General features: G+C 42.6%; 1 protein-coding gene across 3 annotated transcripts in view; it reads right to left on the reverse strand.

The window, feature by feature from the left end:
• SMYD3 (SET and MYND domain containing 3) overlaps positions 1-17,141 on the reverse strand; it is a 749,543-nt gene that overhangs the window by 16,363 nt on the left and 716,039 nt on the right. For all 3 annotated transcript variants that reach the window (XM_070385373.1, XM_005893388.2, XM_005893387.2), the window contains one exon: positions 10,265-10,373. In XM_070385373.1, the coding sequence (XP_070241474.1) occupies positions 10,265-10,373 (109 nt within the window). The remainder of the gene's footprint in view (positions 1-10,264; positions 10,374-17,141) is intronic.

Here is a 17,141-nt window from a genome sequence, read left to right on the forward strand (position 1 = left end):
TTCGATCATGAACATGGGATGTTTTCTGTTTATGTCTTATTTTTTTCAGCAGTGTTTTGTACTTTTCAGTGTATAGTCTCCTACATCCTTGGTTAATTCTTCAGTATATTTTGTTTACTGTTGATGTTCCATCACCCAGTCATGTCTCACTCTTTGCGAAACCATGGACTGCAGCATGCCAGGCTTCCCTGTCCTTCACTATCTCCCAGACTTTGCTCAAACTCATGTCCATTGAGTCGATGATGCCATCCAGCCATGTCATCCTCTTTCACCCCCTTCTCCTCCTGCCTTCATTCTTTCCCAGCCTCGGGGTCTTTTCTGTGAGTCAGTTCTTTGCATCTAGCGGCCAAAGTATTGGAGCTTCAAAATCAGTCCTTCCAGTGAATATTCAGGATTGATTTCCTTTAGGATTGACTGGTTGGCTCTCCTTGATGTCCAAGGGACTCTTGAGTCTCCTCCAGCACCACAGTTCAAAAGCATCAATTCTTCAGTGCTCAGCCTTCTTTATGGTTCAACTCTCATATCCGTACATGACTGCTGGAAAAATGATAGCTTTGACTATACAGACCTTTGTCAGCAAAGTTATGTTTCTGCTTTTATAATATGCTGTCTAGGTCTGTTATAGCTTATCTTCCAAGGAGCAACCATCTTTTAATTTTGTGGCTGTTGTCACCATCTGCAGTGATTTTGGAGCCCAAGAAAATAATGAAAAAAAAAAAAAGAAAATAATGTCTGTCACTGTTTCCATTGTTTCCCCATCTGTTTGCCATGAAATTATGGGACTGGATGCCATGATCTTAGTTTTTTGAATGTTGAGTTTTAGCCATCTTTTTCACTCTCCTCTTTCACTTTCATCAAGAGGCTCTTTAGTTCCTCTTCACTTTCTGCCATTAGGGTGGTGTCATCTGCATATCTAAGGTTATTGATATTTCTGCCAACAATCTTGATTCCAGCTTGTGATTCCTCCAGCTTGGCATCTCTCATGATGTATTCTGCATGTAAGTTAAATAAGCAGGGTGACAAAAATACAGCCTTGATGTACTCCGTTCCGAATTTTGAACCAGTTCATTGTTCCATGTCCGATTCCAGCTGTTGCTTCTTGACCTGCATACAGGTTTCTCAGGAGGCAGCTAAGGTGGTCTGCTATTCCCATCTAAGAATTTTCCACACTTTGTAGTGATCCACATAGTCAAAGACTTTAGCGTAGTCAGTAAATCAGAAGTAGATGTTTTTTCTGGAATTTTCTTGCTTTTTCTATGATCCAGTGGATGTTGGTGATTTGATCTGTGGTTCCTCTGCCTTTTCTAAATCCATCTTGTACATGTGGAAGTTCTTGGTTCATGTACTGTTGAAGCCTAGCTTGAAGGATTTTGAGCATTACCTTGCTAGCATGTGAAATGAGTGCAGTTGTATGGTAATTTGAACATTGTTTGGAATTAGAATGAAAACTGACCTTTTCCCATCCTGTGGCAACTGCTGAGTTTTCCAAATTTGCTTCCATATTGAGTACAGCACTTTTACAGCATCATCGTTTAGGATTTGAACTAGCTCAGCTGGAATTCCATCACCTCCTCTGGCTTCATTCGTAGTAATGCATCCTAAGACCCACTTGGCTTCACACACAAGGATGTCTGGCTCTAGGTGCATGACCACACCATCATGGTTGTCTGGGTGATTAAGACCTTTTTTGTATAGTTCTGTGTATTCTTGCCACCTCTTCTTAATATCTTCTGCTTCTAGTAGGTTAATACCTTTCATGTCCTTTATTGTGCCCATCTTTGTATGAAATGTTCCCTTGGTATGTCTAATTTTCTTGAAGAGATCTCTAGTCTTTCCCATTCTATTGCTTTGCTCTATTTCTTTGCATTGTTCACTTAAGAAGGTTTTCTTATCTCTCCTTGCTGTTCTTTGGAACTCTGCATTCAGATGGGTGCACCTTTCCTTTTTTCTCCTTTTCTCAGCTATTTGTAAAGCCTCCTCAGACAACCATTTTGCCTTCTTGCATTTCTTTTTCTTGGCAATGGTTTTGATCACCACCTCCTGTACAGTGTTAGAAACCTCCAAACATAGTTCTTCAGGCACTCTATCAGATCTAGTTCCTTGAATCTATTTGTCACTTCCACTGTATAATCATAAGGGATTTGATTTATGTTACACCTGAATGGCCTAGTGGTTTTCCCTACTTCCTTCAATTTAAGTCTGAATTTTGAAATAAGGAGTTCATGATCTGAGCCACAGTCAGCTCCCGGTATTGTTTTTGCTGACTGTATAGAGCTTTTCCATCTTCAGCTGCAAAGTATATAATCAGTCTGATTTTGGCATTGACCATCTGGTGATGTCCATGTGTAGAGTCGTCTCTTTTGTCATTGGAAAAAGTTGTTTGCTATGACCAGTGCCTTCTCTTGGCAAAACTCTGTTAGCCTTTGCCCTGCTTCATTTTGTACTCCAAGGCCAAACTTGCCTGTTACTCTAGTTATCTCTCGCTTTCCTACTTTTGCATTCCAGTCCCCTATGATGAAAAGGACATCTTTTTTGGTGTTCTGGAAGGTCTGGTAAGTCTTCATAGAACTGTTCAACTTCAGCTTCTTCAGCATTACTGGTTGGAGCATAGACTTGGATTACCTTGATGTTGAATGGTCTGCCTTGGAAATGAACCGAGATCATTCTGATGTTTTTGAGATTGCACCCAAGTACTGCATTTTGGACTCTCTTGTTGATTGTGAGGGCCACTCCATTTCTTCTAAGGTATTCTTGCCCACAGTAGTAGTAATAATGGTCACCTGAATTAAATTCACCCATTCCCATCCATTTTAGTTCACTGATTCCTGAAATGTCCATGTTCACCTTTCCCATCTCCTGTTTGACCACTTTCAATTTACCTTGATTCATGGACCTAACATTCCAGATTTGTATGCAATATCGTTCTTTACAGCATCTGAGTTTACTTTCACCACCAGACACATCCACAACTGGGTGTCATTTCTGCTTTTGCTCAGCCTCTTCATTCCTTCTGGAGCTATTTCTCTGCTCTTCTCCAGCTGCATGTGAAACACCTATTAACCGGGGCGGGGCTGGGGGGTGGTTCATCTTTCAGTGTCATATCTTTTTGCCTCTCATACTGTTCATGTGGTTCTCAAGGCAAGAATGCTGAAGTGGTTAGATGCAATTACAAGTAGAACTGTTTTCTTAATTTTCTTTTGGCATTGTTCCCTCTCAGTGTTATTAAACACTGCTGACTTTTGTATGTTAATTTATATCCTCCCGCTTTGCTGAATTTCTTAGTCGTTTTATCTCTGTTTTTTCAATTGGACAGCTTATATTGCTCTGTCTTCAAGTTCATTAACTCATTCTTCTTTCCGTTCTGTTGTTAAGCTCCAGTCTGTTTATTTTGGCAGTGTATTTATCAGCTTTTAAATTTCTGTTTGCTTCTTCTGTGTTAATTTCTTTGCAGTAGTATTCTATTTTTTGTTTTAAGGATTTTTGTAATTACTATTTAAGCATATTTATCATGGGCTTTAAATCTTTATCAGTCTAAAATCTATTATCTCTGAGTTGGCATCTATTGATTGTCTTTTTTTTTCATCAAGATTAAAATCTTCGTCTTTCCTATGGTGAGTGATTTTCAACTGAAACCTGGACATTTTGGGTATGACATGGAGATTCTGAATTTTATGTCAACTTTCTGTTTTAGCTGGCTTTCTCCACCATTGCTCCAACAGGAGTATGGTGGATGATACCTTGTTACTGCCTGGTAGAGGTACAAGTCCAGGTTCCTCGCTTGGCTCCTTGTCACTGCTGGGATTACACTTTCTGATAGGTAAATTTCTATTTGTTTCCTTTAATGTAACTTAATCACTATGCTCTCATTTTAGGATCATTCTCTCATCTTCTCCTTTCTTGGTTCAGAAACATACTCTTGAAACTGTTGTTCCCTATTTCAGGTTAGTAGGGGCCTGTCATAAGTACCAGAGTCAGAGACTATCAAACTCCTCTTTGAAGGCATCAGTAATGATTATGGCACACCTCTGCACACCTTCTTTTCCTTCCCGTCTCCCTTCTGTCTGTCTACATGTGTGATGATACACACTTAGAGAAGAGATTTTTTAACCTAGAGACTGCTGGCCTAGAGAAAGTCCATGGAGTCTTCAGGTGGTCCCTATATCCCCTTTCCCCACTCTCTCTCTCTCTATAAAATGTTTTATGTGTGTACATTTTCTCTGGTGAGTCAGTGGTTCTCACACAACTCATAAGTAAGAACATGACCAGAGGGGTTAAGAATCATTGTAGCAGATTAAGAAATGGGAACAATAGATGTGTAGGCTCTAAATCATCCATTTAAGGAGGAGGACTTGAAATCAGGGTGCAGGCTGGAGTAGACACACACCAGCTTGTGCTTGGCGCTTTCCTTGAATGTGCTGAAATAGCGCATAACTGTGTGGGTGTGAGAGGAGCTCTGTGTGGGACTGAGCCTGGGCTCCCTATTCAGGTCCAGGAAAAGCTTAAAAGATCCTCAAAATGCTTTAACATACGAAATGAGAAGAGGAAAAGCACTACAGTGTAATTTACATCTCAATAAAAGTGGCTATTGAGGGGGATGAAGTCTGCTTTTTCTTTCTGACTTCAGTTAACAAGGTACTGCTAACAAAGCCAGGGTGAGGGAGTTGGCAGTGTGCAGAGCTCACAGGAAAGAAGCAGGCTCCCTGATAAGACAGCCCAGATGAGGACGGTTGCCCTTAAGGTCTAAGAAGTCAAATTAGTGACTAACAAAATTCTTCTTAGAAATAAATGGAAAGAAATGAAAATAGATTAGAGACAGGACAAAGCAGCAGGGGGGTACTGTGAAGGGACCCCAGGGCTGTCCTATGGCAGCAATCACAAGAATTTCAGCTGAGCCCAGTGGAGATGGGGGCCTAAACCAAATCAGAGCTGGGCTAAATGGATTCCTTTCCTGGAGGAGGCTGGGCCTAATTGAATCTGTAACGCATTTTTGTTTCTGAAGCTTTTCTCATTTTTGTTCCAAACTCAGCCTTTGGAACCGTTATTCAAACTCTTTCTTCCATCCTATTATTTCCAGAGTTTCTAAGAAAGAATATCTAGGGGTGCCAGTCTAAAAAGAACATCAGTTTATTTTTATTTTAAAAAAATATTTATTTATTTTGGTTTCACTAGGTCTTCATTGCTGTGCACGGGCTTTCTCTAGTTGCAGAGAGTGGGGACTACTCTTCGTTGCAGTGCTCAGGCTTACCATTACAGTGGCCTCTCCTGTTTGGGAGCAGTCTCTAGGCTCACAGCCTTCAATAGTTCCATCTCACAGGTTAAGTAACTGTGGCTTATGGGCCCTAGAGCATAGGCTCAGAAGTTGTGGCACATGGGCTTTGTTGCTCTATAGTATGCAAGATCTTCCCAGATCAGGGATCAAACCCGTGTCCCCTGTGTTGGCAGGCAGATTCTTATCCACTGTGCCACCAGGGAAGTCCAAGAACATAAATTTTAAACGGCAAGTATATATCTTTCTTTTCCTTTCTCTGGGTCACCTGAACCCTGAGAAACCTCAGGAGGAGAGTCTTTCTGCTGAATGAAACTGACCTGCTTCTAGACTCAGGTCCTGTGAACTTGCAAAAAGATGGATGTGTGTGGGCCATCCCTCTGTGTAACACTGTGATATATAATAAATATACACTTGGTCTTCATCCCTGTTTCTGGTACTGAGCTCCTAAAACCCTTGGAAGTTCCTAAGTGATGAGAATGATCAGGGTGTCTCTTGTTATTTTAATAAGATGACTTTTAGAAGCACCTAAATGTGGGGGCTGGTTGCTAGGATAACCATGTGATTAAAAGGTTGGAACTTTCAGTCCAACCCCTGATCTCTGAGGGAAGAGGAGCTGGAGGTTGAATCAGTCACTAGTGACCAATGATTTAATCAATCATGAGTCTGTAATGAAGTCTTCATAAAAACTCTAAAGGATAGAATTTGAAAGCTTCCGGGTTGGTGAACACATGGAGAATTGAGGAAAGTGGTATATTCGGAACGGGCCTGGCACCTCCATGCCCTCTCCCAGTGCCCTGCCCTGTATGCATCCTTTCCGTCTGGCTGCTCCTGATGTATAGCCTTTTATAATAAATAGGTGATCTAGTAAGTAAAATGTTTCTTGGAGTCCTATGAGCTGCTCTGGCAAACTAATCAAGGCCATGGTGGGATCCTGGGAACCCTCAAGCTGTAGCCAGTCAGTCTGAAGCCTATGTGACAGTCTGGGCTTGTGAGTGGCATCTGAAGTGGAAGAGGATCTTGTGGGCTGTGGAATCTGATGCCACCTCCAGGTAGATAGTGTCAGAGTTGAGTTGACTTGTGGGACACCCAGCTGGTGTCTGAGAGATGTTTGTTGATGGGGGACAACCCCTACTGCATGCTGGAATTGGGTGAACAGAATCTTACTCTGCTAGTAAATGGCCAGCACAGGTCTAATCTAATGTGTTAGATTAAATTGGACAAACTAGACCTGGCACTGCCTCAGTGGGACTCTAAGCCTTAGCTCCTTTGGTTTTCAAATGGCCATGAAAATGCCCGGCCCACTGGCCTCAGATGGCCGTCATGAGCATTCATGTACACATGAGCAGTATTAATACTTTCTAGTTCCATACAGGAGAAGGCAATGGCACCCCACTCCAGTACTCTTGCCTGGAAAATCCCATGGGCGGAGGAGACTGGTGGGCTGCAATCCGTGGGGTTGCGAAGAGTCGGACACGACTGAGTGACTTCACTTTCACTTTTCACTTTCATGCATTGGAGAAGGAAATGGCAACCCACTCCAGTGTTCTTGCCTGGAGAATCCCAGGGACGGGGGAGCCTGGTGGGCTGCTGTCTCTGGGGTCACACAGAGTCGGACACGACTGAAGTGACTTAGCAGCAGTCCCATACAACATAAAGGATTAATTTGATTACCTGTAGATTACCTACTTGGAGGTGACCCTTGGAAAATTTCCTCCAGAATGTTTTTGTGGGAGAACATTCATATGGTAGATCCTCAATAAGCGTTTTCTGCCCAGTTGATTTGACTGACTGACCACCATTCACCAGAGCAAAGTTCTTCTGAAACTGCAGGAACCTTCCAGTGTTCTTCTGTCAGTCTGGGTAAAGATGTCAGACCAGGTGAACGAAATAGGAAGTGATGAGTGCCTTCAGGAATCCTAGGATTCTTCCTGTTTACGTCACTTAGAGATTGGGAAAAGACAACAGGGCTGGTATTCAACAACCACCAGCATAAGGGAATGTCACTTTTGAGTATCCCTTTGTTGTTCTTGCTCAGTCACTAAGTTGTGTCTGCAGTGAACTGCAGCATGACCAGCTTCCCTGTCCTTCGCTGTTTTCTTGGGTTTACCCAAACTTATGTCTGCTGAGTCAGTGATGCCATCCAACCATCTCATCCTCTGTCGCCCTCTTCTCCTCCTGCCCTCAATCTTTCCCAGCATCATGGTCTTTCCCAGTGAGTCTGCTCTTCCCATCAGGTAGCCAAAGGATTGGAGTTTCAGCTTCAGCATCAGTCCTTCCAATGAATATTCAGGACTGATTTCCTTTAGGACGGACTGGTTTGATCTCCTTGCTGTCCAAGGGACCCTCAAGAGTCTTCACCAGCACCACAGTTTGAAAGCATCAATTCTTAGGCACTCAGCCTTCTTTATGGTCTAACTCTCACATCCATACATAACTACTGGAAAAACCATAGTTTGACTATATGGACAGACCTTTTTGCAGCAAAGTGATATCTCTGCTTTTTAATATGCTGTCTAGGTTTGTCATAACTTTTCTTCTAAAGAGCAAGTGTCTTTTAATTTCGTGGCTGCAGTTACCAACTGTAGTGATTTTGGAGCCCAAGAAAATAAAGTCTGTCACTATTTCCATTTTTTCCCCATCTATTTGCCATGAAGTGATGGGACTGAATGCCATGATCTTTGTTTTTTGAATGTTGAGATTTAAACCAGCTTTTTCACTCTTCTCTTCCACATTCATCAAGAAGCTCTTTAGTTCCTCTTCGATTTCTGCCATTAGAGTGGTGTTATCTGCATATCTGAGGTTATTGCTATTTCTCCTGGCAATCTTAATTCCAGCTTGTGATTTATCCAGCCCACCATTTCACATGATGTACTCTAAACAGAAGTTAAACCAGCAGGGTGACAATATACAGCCTTGTCATACTCCTTTCCCAATTTTGGAACAGTCCATTGTTTCGTGCCCAGTTCTAACTATCGCTTCTTGTCCTGCATACAGGTTTCTTAGGAGGCAGGTAAGGTGGTTTGGTACTCCCATCTCTTTTAAGAGTTTTCCACAGTTTGTAGTGATCCACACAGTCAAAGGCTTTGGTATAGTCAGTGAGGCAGAAGTAGATGTTTTTTGGGAATTTCCTTGATAGATGTTGACAATTTGTTCTGTGGTTCCTCTGGCTTTTCTAAATCCAACTTGAACATCTGGAAGTTCTCAGTTCACATACTGTTTCTCCAAGCCTGGCTTGGAGAATTTTGAGTGTTACCTTGATAGTGTGTGAAATGAGCACAGTTGTGTGGTAATTTGAACATTCTTTGGCATTGCCCTTCTTTGGGACTGGAATGAAAACTGACCTTGTCCAGTCCTGTGGCCACTGCTGAGTTTTCCAAATTTCCTGCCATATTGAGTGAGGCACGTGAACAGCGTCATCTTTTAGGATTTGAAATAGCTCAGCTGGAATTCTATCATCTCCACTAGCTTTGTTTGTAGTAGTGCTTCCTAAGGCCTGCTTGACCTCACACTTCGGGATGCCTGGCTCTAGGTGAGTGATCACACCATCATGGTTATCTGTCATTAAGATCTTTTTTGTACAGTTCTGTGTACTCGTGCCACCTCTTCTTAGTCTCATCTCTTTCTGTTTGGTCCTTGCCATTTCTTTGCTTTATTGTGCCCATCTTTGCATGAAATCTTCCCTTGGTGTCTCTAATTTTCTTGATGAGATCTCCAGTCTTCCCTCTATTTCTTTGGATTGTTCACTTCTGAAGGCTTTCTTCTTGCTATTCTCTGGAACTCTGCATTCACAGTTGGGTATCTTTCCTTTTCTCCTTTGTCTTTCTCAGCTATTTGTAAGGCCAGCGGCAGGATAACATGATGACATGGAAAGTATTCCATAGGCGTTTGTTATTTTTCTCGTCTAAATGTGGATAATCAGCCCCTAGACACTCCCCGAGAGATCCCATTTCAGGGCCCGAGTCTCTCCATTCTTCTGCAGACAAGGGCATCATGGCCCAGAGGACCTCGGGAAGGTGCTGCCCCTGAAGCCCCACACACCAGTTCTCCGTACAAGCCACCAGTCCAGTGCCTGGACCAGAGGAGCACATGAGCTCTCCTTTTGGAAGCTCTGCCAGAGTGGAGCGGTCAGGACAGCATAGAGCCCTGGGCCTTGGTGGCAGCGGAGGCGCCTTGAGAGGGTGAGCACAGGTGTCATCCTTTACATCGCATCCCAACATGAACCCAGTTCTCCCACTTGGTCTCTGCACTTATTGCAAGGATTGTACTGACCGCTCCCTTCTTCTTCCAACAGTGAACACTTCCTGAGTCTCATGTTCTTTGTGGCTATTTTGAAACCAGCTCAGCATCAAGCAGAGACCTTGCAGTATCCTGAGGGGAGGGGCCTCAGGCATTTGTGCTGCTGTGTGGTGAGGACTCAGCTGACAGAGTGAGCAGGCTGCAGAAGGTCAGGGAGCAGACAGCATTCCAGCGGGCTTTAAAGGGTCAGGAGAGTTATACCAAGCCTGAGGAAACAGCTTTGAAAGGACCTAAGTGTGAGCATGCCTTGGGCACTGGTGAGTGTCTCCGTGTACACTGTCTGTAATGTGTGGAGGTGGGAAGGGAGGCTGGAGGTGAGGAGGCTATGAAGGTGGTCCCCAGACAGGTGGTCAAGGGTCTGCAGATTTAGACTCGGTTCTGTGGGCCGAGGGTGGGGAGGCATGGAGACAGATGGGTACAGGGGTGTCTGAGGTCAGTTTGCACCAGTTAATAAGAGTTAATTGTTACTTTTTCTGAGTTTTGTGAACTGGTTGATTTGACTTTAGTAGTTTAAAACCAGTGACAGTGGGCATGTTCATACCATAGACATTGGCAAACACGCCAATGATTTTTTTTTAAACATTTATGGGCATGTGTGTGTATTAATGCATGTGTCTGCACACTGGTATAGAGTTGATAGAAATCAAAAGGAAGAGGCCTACCAACAGAAAGAACTGCATGCGATTTTGGCACACTCACCAGCCTCAGATTCTTCATCGCTTGGGGAAACATGCCTTGGTGTAACTGCAGTTTGCCAACTTTCATTATCTGCACACCTCTGACGGGATGGTTTCCTGGGTAAAAAATCCTGGAAGAAAACAAACGGCAAGCAGTGTGAGTAGCTCTCACCCATGCAGTCAGCATTTCATCAGGAGAATACAAAAGTGGGAGCGAACGCTGGCTGTGGATGTCAACGAGCCACTAAGCAGAATCAGCTTTGCAGCCTTGAGAACACGATGCTGAAGGAGGAAGCTCACTGCTGGTCTCCTGCTCCCTGGAATGCCTTCTGCATTTAGGGAAAGCGACAGGACTGGAATGCCTCTCTACTGAACGCCAAGAGAAGCTCCAGCACCCAGGAAGCCTTGGACCAGAAGCTGGCCTCTCAGTATATAATTGTTAAGTAAATCAATGATATGCCCACAGCCTCCTTTAACCACAAAGTCCTCTGAGTCTCAGCTGCAGAGTTTATCATTCATCGCAGTCCATCTTTCTTACTGCCCCTATGTATTCATTCTATCATCACTGGACTCCAGAGCTTTGGATTCAGCCACCCCCTCTGTGTTGGCCACCATGTCCTGCACGTAAGAACTCTGCACATGCTTGACCTCTTCCACACACAGCGGAATAGAACAGAGCGTTGCAGTGGACTGAAGCATGAAAACCCAGACTATGTTTCAGACCCAGTGTTATCTCACCTTGACTCAACAAGAACTTACTATATTAGATTCAACAAAATGTGAACAGTTCAGCCTCTTCCTCCTCCTACATCGTCTTATCCTGAGAGTCTCCTGGGCTCCTGCTGTATGAGTAAGATCGATCCTAGGGCTGGAGGAGATAGTACACTGTATATATGTGATCTTTCCCCTCGAGGCTCATAATCCCATTAGACACAAGACAGACATTCATACAACAGTTTAAAAATATCCCAGGATAGAGCATGACTTCGTACACAGCAATGGTCAGTTCAAGTGTGTGGCATAAACTGAGAAAGTGACACAGGAGTTACGAAGAGGAGAGTTATGATGATTGGTGGGATCAGGAAGGTTTCCTGGAGGAGGGGAACAGGAGGACTTTAATGGGGCTCCCCGGGATCTGGGAAGGCTTGTCTTGGTCGGGCGGGGGGGAGGGGGATGGAAATGCATCCTTGCTGTTGAGCGGCTTGAGAGAAGGTGCATTCCAGATGCTGCCTGTCCAGAGACCACAGGTACTTGCCTGTAGGCCTCCAAAAGGTAATCCTAAGTCATGACTTATATGGGGCTTGCCATGTGCCAAGCACGGTTCTGCTTTTCATTTATGAACACGTCATAGAACCCACATTTAGGCTCTACTGTGAGGTGGCTTTATCAAGAGACACATATGTTCTCCAATTAGTATACTATCTGCACACCATTCCCTAGCCCTGAACCTCAGCTCTTGCCCACATGAAATGTGATATAGAAACTTTGTTCATTCAGGCTCTTAAAGAAATGGAAAGCAGTACCCAAGAGAGGGAGGTACTTAAATTAATAGAATGTTGGCTATGTTTCTTTTAAAGAACTAAAAAGGGAGGGGACGGAGGGAAACAAAGGTGACACCTGGGTCCTGGCTTTTCCTGCATCTCCTGAGCCTGCCGAGAGATCAGTCACGTCACCTCTCCCCTTTACAAAACGAACATCATTATCTACTTGTGTGGGAAAGATTTTAAGATCCCCGGACAAAAGGCTTAAGTATAGGACGCCACTTCCCTGTACTTAATTGCCTCGGACACGTTCCTTGAAAAGCACACCTGGATTTGGAACTTTATTTTATTGCTATGAATGTGACATAATTAAAGGCCAAAAAGTAATTTCATACTAATCATCATTCTATTAAGTGGATGTCTGTCATGTCAGTTAGCAGAAGCAAAGAAAATCTTTGGTTGCAGAGAAAGTGGTGCATATAATTACTCCATGACAGGGACCTGCTCTGGTTGCTTAAAGATATTAAAAAAAACGAAGTGGAGTTTACTCAGGAGAGGATAAGGAAGTGTCTGGGAGGGGGACTTCCACATAAATATTTAGGGAGCAGCCTTGCAGCTCTGGCAGGGGTGCCGTGCATGTGCCTGGGTTGTTTCTGGAGGCCTCCCAGCTGACATATGGAATAAGCATCATGATTACTTGCCAGAACAGCACCCCAAGGAAAACTGGTGAAGCTCACTCCTGCTGGGAGAAGTTCTCTACCCAAGGCACAGCTTTCATCAGCTCTCCGCATGTGACAGTGATGAGGGAGGAGGCCTGCAAGAGGTCTTCAATCACAGAATCAAGGCCAGGCTGAGGGCCTGAACCAGAGAAGGAATGAAGGATGCCCAAGGACTAAAACAGGAGTTTGAGTGGGAAGGTGAGACTCTAGAGGCAGAGAGACCTGAGGCAGGATGGTGGTAATAAGAACAGAAGAGAAGGATCTGACGTAAAAGATGTTCTACAGCTGACTGGATAGGGCCTGGAGACCCGCTGAGGTCTGGCAGTCAGAGTTGACTCCAAGATTCAGAAATCAAAATGCTGCCACAAAAACACAAGCAGACTGTATAATAACAAAATTTTCATTCACCCAGGCATTCTGCTTGTTTGGTGTTATGAATTTTCTTTTCGTGGGTATAGTGCTAGCAATCATGTGGCCCAGGATGCTGGGCCCAGAAAGGAAAAAGTTCCCTTGGTGTTTCCGTGGTGAAGTGTATAGGAAGGAAGGTGTTTAAACAAGCAAGAGAAAAGCAGCAGCACATGCTAATTTAACTAAGACCCATAAGCACCAAGATCTTTCTGCTATATTCTCCCAGAAGGCTTCAGGTCAGGGAACTGGAATGTCTCAAATTAAAAGGGGATAGAGAAAAACACACCCGATGGCAGGACCTATGTTGTTGGTCTTGCTGAGGTTTTCCCACATGATGCAATTACAGGTCACATTTCTTCACTACAGGTAGCAGTTCTAACATTTGTATGGCAGCAAAAACCACTTATCGTTAGGACTCTTTTTTAGAATGGATATAAACTGTATTTTAGTGTAACCAAGTAGCTATAATGTATTAGTATGAATTTTAGCTGATAAATGTGAAATCTAATTCTAATAACTGAATTAGAAAAATCAGCATTTTGCAACTCTTGAAGAAATAACTAATCCATGGAAAATGTATCACTATATGAAACCAGTAGATCAAAGAATGATGGAAAACTTTTACAGTGTGTAAGGTTGTTACCATCTGAACCCAGTCATCAATCTTAGCATCACTAACATGGGACAGCCAGACACTACCTGCTGTCTGAGCTGACACAGTAAGATTTTGTACCACCTATAAAGGATCCTTGACAACAACAAAAAAAGAAATTTAATCAAGCCCATAAAATTCCATTTTACAGGAAAAACAATTGGTAGAGGAACAAATAAAAGCAACCAGCTAAATTCAAAATATGGGAAGTTTTACAGAACCGTCATCACCCAGGATCTTCAGCAGATCCATGGCATGAAGAGAAAAAGGTTGCAGAGGAGGAGAAGACTAGATTAAAAGAGACTTAAGAGATAAAACAGTCAAAGGTAATTTGTAGACCTTTTTCATTTTAACTCAAAATAACTATAAAAAGACATTTCTGAGTCAATCTAGGAAATTTGAACATGAAATGGGATTCTAAGAACATGTCCACATTTTTCAGAGATACAAACTGAAATACGCATGGATGAAATGATGTAATGACTGTGATTTGATTTAAATCTCTTCAGCATAATTTCTTCTTCCAGCAATGATGAGGTTTTTTCAGACCAAACTCCATGCTAACAAGAAACGTTAGACAAAATATTTATAAAACTGTTTGAAGATGTCAAAGAATGACTGAGGGACTGGAGTCTGAATGAATCAAATGGCAGAAAGAATAGAATCTCAAGTAGGTGGTCCTTTGTTGCTATTTTTCCCTTTGTTGATTTCAAAGGAGAGACAGCTAGACTAAAGAGCTGAGCACAAGTTTTGGCAGTCTCAAAGGTATGGAGACACAGAATTTGGAGTTCAGGGCTCAGCAAAGGAGAGAAGGAGCACTAATAAACATCCTTGACTTTCATTTGTGACCCAGCACCCCCCTCAAAGGACTACAATCCAGGAATAGTGGTGGAGTAGCTTTACTTGTAATATGATGCATTTTTGTTGTTGTTAAAAAAGATCCTAACATTGGGATAAAAAACCAAAGAAAGAAAAGAATGTGTAGCAAAGAGAAGCCTGATGGGCCAGGAGAGGTTGGGAAGACCCTGGTTGAGTAGCCAGAAGCTGCCTCCTTAAGGAAAGGCTTATGATGTAGATAGAGTTAAATGTCCAATTTTGAACCTAAAAGTTTGAGTTTTAGCTTTCTTTTTGAAAAAAATGTACAGAGAAGACATTGCCTATACTTGTAACTTTCAACTAGGTGTGTTTAATTAGTTTAATTTAACCCTGGACTTGTGCACACATTTCCTCATCCCCTTGCCAGACCTGCTTCTGTGCTGCCCGGCCCACTGGCAGTATGGCTAACAGTGGGCAGTTGCCGTGGGCCAGCCAACACGACCGAATTCTACTGTGACTATAATTTAGTCATTAAGTCCTTGGGAAAAAATGGCAATGAGATTTTCACTAGAAAAGTTCCACTTGTCCTATATAAGGTCTATTTATTCACTTACATGGGCAACAAAACTCACCACTGAAGCTCTAGATGTATACTCTAAATCCCCTTAGGATCTGAATACACAGACCTCATATCACTCTGAGATCAGTTCCCAAGAAGAAGCTCTTGAGTAGAAATCTTGTTTTCATAAATTAGATTTTATTTGAACCTGTTCAGATTTATGAAAATTGTTCTGATGCTGTTTTACTGGTAATATGGCAAGTTTAGTAGCCATATTGATTATGTCACTGAAAACAATGTAAGGTGGCAGGTAGAATATTTTTAAAAGGAACAATGTGCTGGCAAGATAGTAAAGAAGCATCAGGCCAAAATCTAAATGAAGAGGTACCCTTGAGAAGTAAGGAGAATGGTGAGACCACTGCTCCACTGGTGTGCTGGGACCTCTGGCTTCATCTGCTTTGGGAGCTTGTGGGGCAGAAGAGCAAGCTCAGGGTCTACCCAGTGTGGAGGGGTCTAATAGGGGAGCCTCCCCTTTTGCCAATCATGAGAGGCAGATTACATTCAAAAGCGATGCAGTAAGGCTGACAGGGGAAGCCTGTAGAATGATACCTTCAATGTGCCTAGGAAAAGTGATTCCTAGACCAGTATTCTGTATCTTCAAAAATAACTTTCTCAAGAATCAAGATGGATAGGTGAAAGGTAAACTTCTGGAGGTGAGGAAAATGTTCTAGAATTGACTGTAGGGATGGTGGCATATCTTTGAATTAAAAAAAAAAAAAAAACACTGACTTGTACCTTTAAATGGGTTGTATGGTGAGTGAATTGATTACAACTTAACAGAACTTTAACAAAAAGAATGAGACATTAGCACCCCACAAATGAAATAGCTATAAATCTATAACAGAATATATAGAAGATCTATACAAGAAAAACTGGAAAACTCTGATGAACAAAATCAGAATAAGTGGAAAGATATTCCACGTTCACTGATAGGGACAGTCAGTATTGTCAAAATGTCAGTTCTTCCTATTTTGATCTATAGATTCAGTGCAATCCCAAACAAAATTCTAGCAACTTACTTTGTGGCTGTCAGCAAACCCATTCTAAAGTTTTCATGGAGAGGCAAAAGATTCAGAATAGCTAGCACAATACTGAAACAGAACACAGTTGGAGGACTGACACTACCCAAATTCAAGACTTACCGTAAAAGCTACAGTAATCAAGACAGTGTGGTATTGTATTTGTGAAAGAAAAGACAAAATACTGCGTTGGTCAGTGAACTTTGTGACAACCCAGCAGATCAATGGAACAGAATAGAGAGCTCAGAAAGACCCACATAAACACAGTCAATTGATCTTTGACCAAAAAGCAAAGGCAATACAATGGAGCAAAGACAGTATTCTTTTTTACCCCCCTCAAGAAATGATTGCAGAACAACCGGCGATCCATATGCAAAAAAAAAAAAAAGACACGTATCTTAACACCCATCACAAAAAAGAACTCAAAACCAATCTTGGTTTGGTGGTGCCTTTTACTTACAACATCAAAGACACGATGAAAGTGAAGTGAAGTCGCTCAGTCGTGTCTGACTCTTTGCGACCCCGTGGACGGTAGCCTACCAGGCTCCTCCGTCCATGGGATTTTCCAGGCAAGAATACTGGAGTGGGTTGCCGTTCCCTTCTCCAGGGGATCTTCCCGACCCAGGGATCGAATCCAGGCCTCCCACATTGTAGGCAGACGCTTTTAACGTCTGAGCCACCAGGGAAGTCAAAGAAATAATTGATAAGCTGGACTTCATTAAAATAAAAAACTTCTGCTATGTAAAAGACAATGTCAAGAGAATGGGAAGATAAACCACAGATGGGAAGAAAATATTTGCAGAAGACACTTCTCATAAAAGCTTGTTATCCTAAATATACAAAGTACTCTGAAAACCCAATAATAAGCAAAAACTCCATTTAAAAAATGGGTCAAAAACCTGAACAGACATCTTACCAAAGAGGATACAAAGATGGCAAATAATGATTATGAAAATGTGCTCCATATTATATGTCATCAAGGAAATGCAAACTAAAATAACGAAGACATATCAGTACACATCTGTTGGAACAGCCACAACCCCGAACATGGGCAACATGAAGGGCTGGTGAGGAGGTAGAACAGCAGCTTTCACTCATCACTAGTGGGATGCAAAATGGTGCAGCCGCTTTGGAAGAGTTTGGCAGTTTCCTACAAAACAACACGTGCTAATCCAGTGTATCCAG

Source organism: Bos mutus, chromosome 16 (genome assembly GCF_027580195.1).
Source record: "Bos mutus isolate GX-2022 chromosome 16, NWIPB_WYAK_1.1, whole genome shotgun sequence".
NCBI lineage: Eukaryota > Metazoa > Chordata > Mammalia > Artiodactyla > Bovidae > Bos > Bos mutus.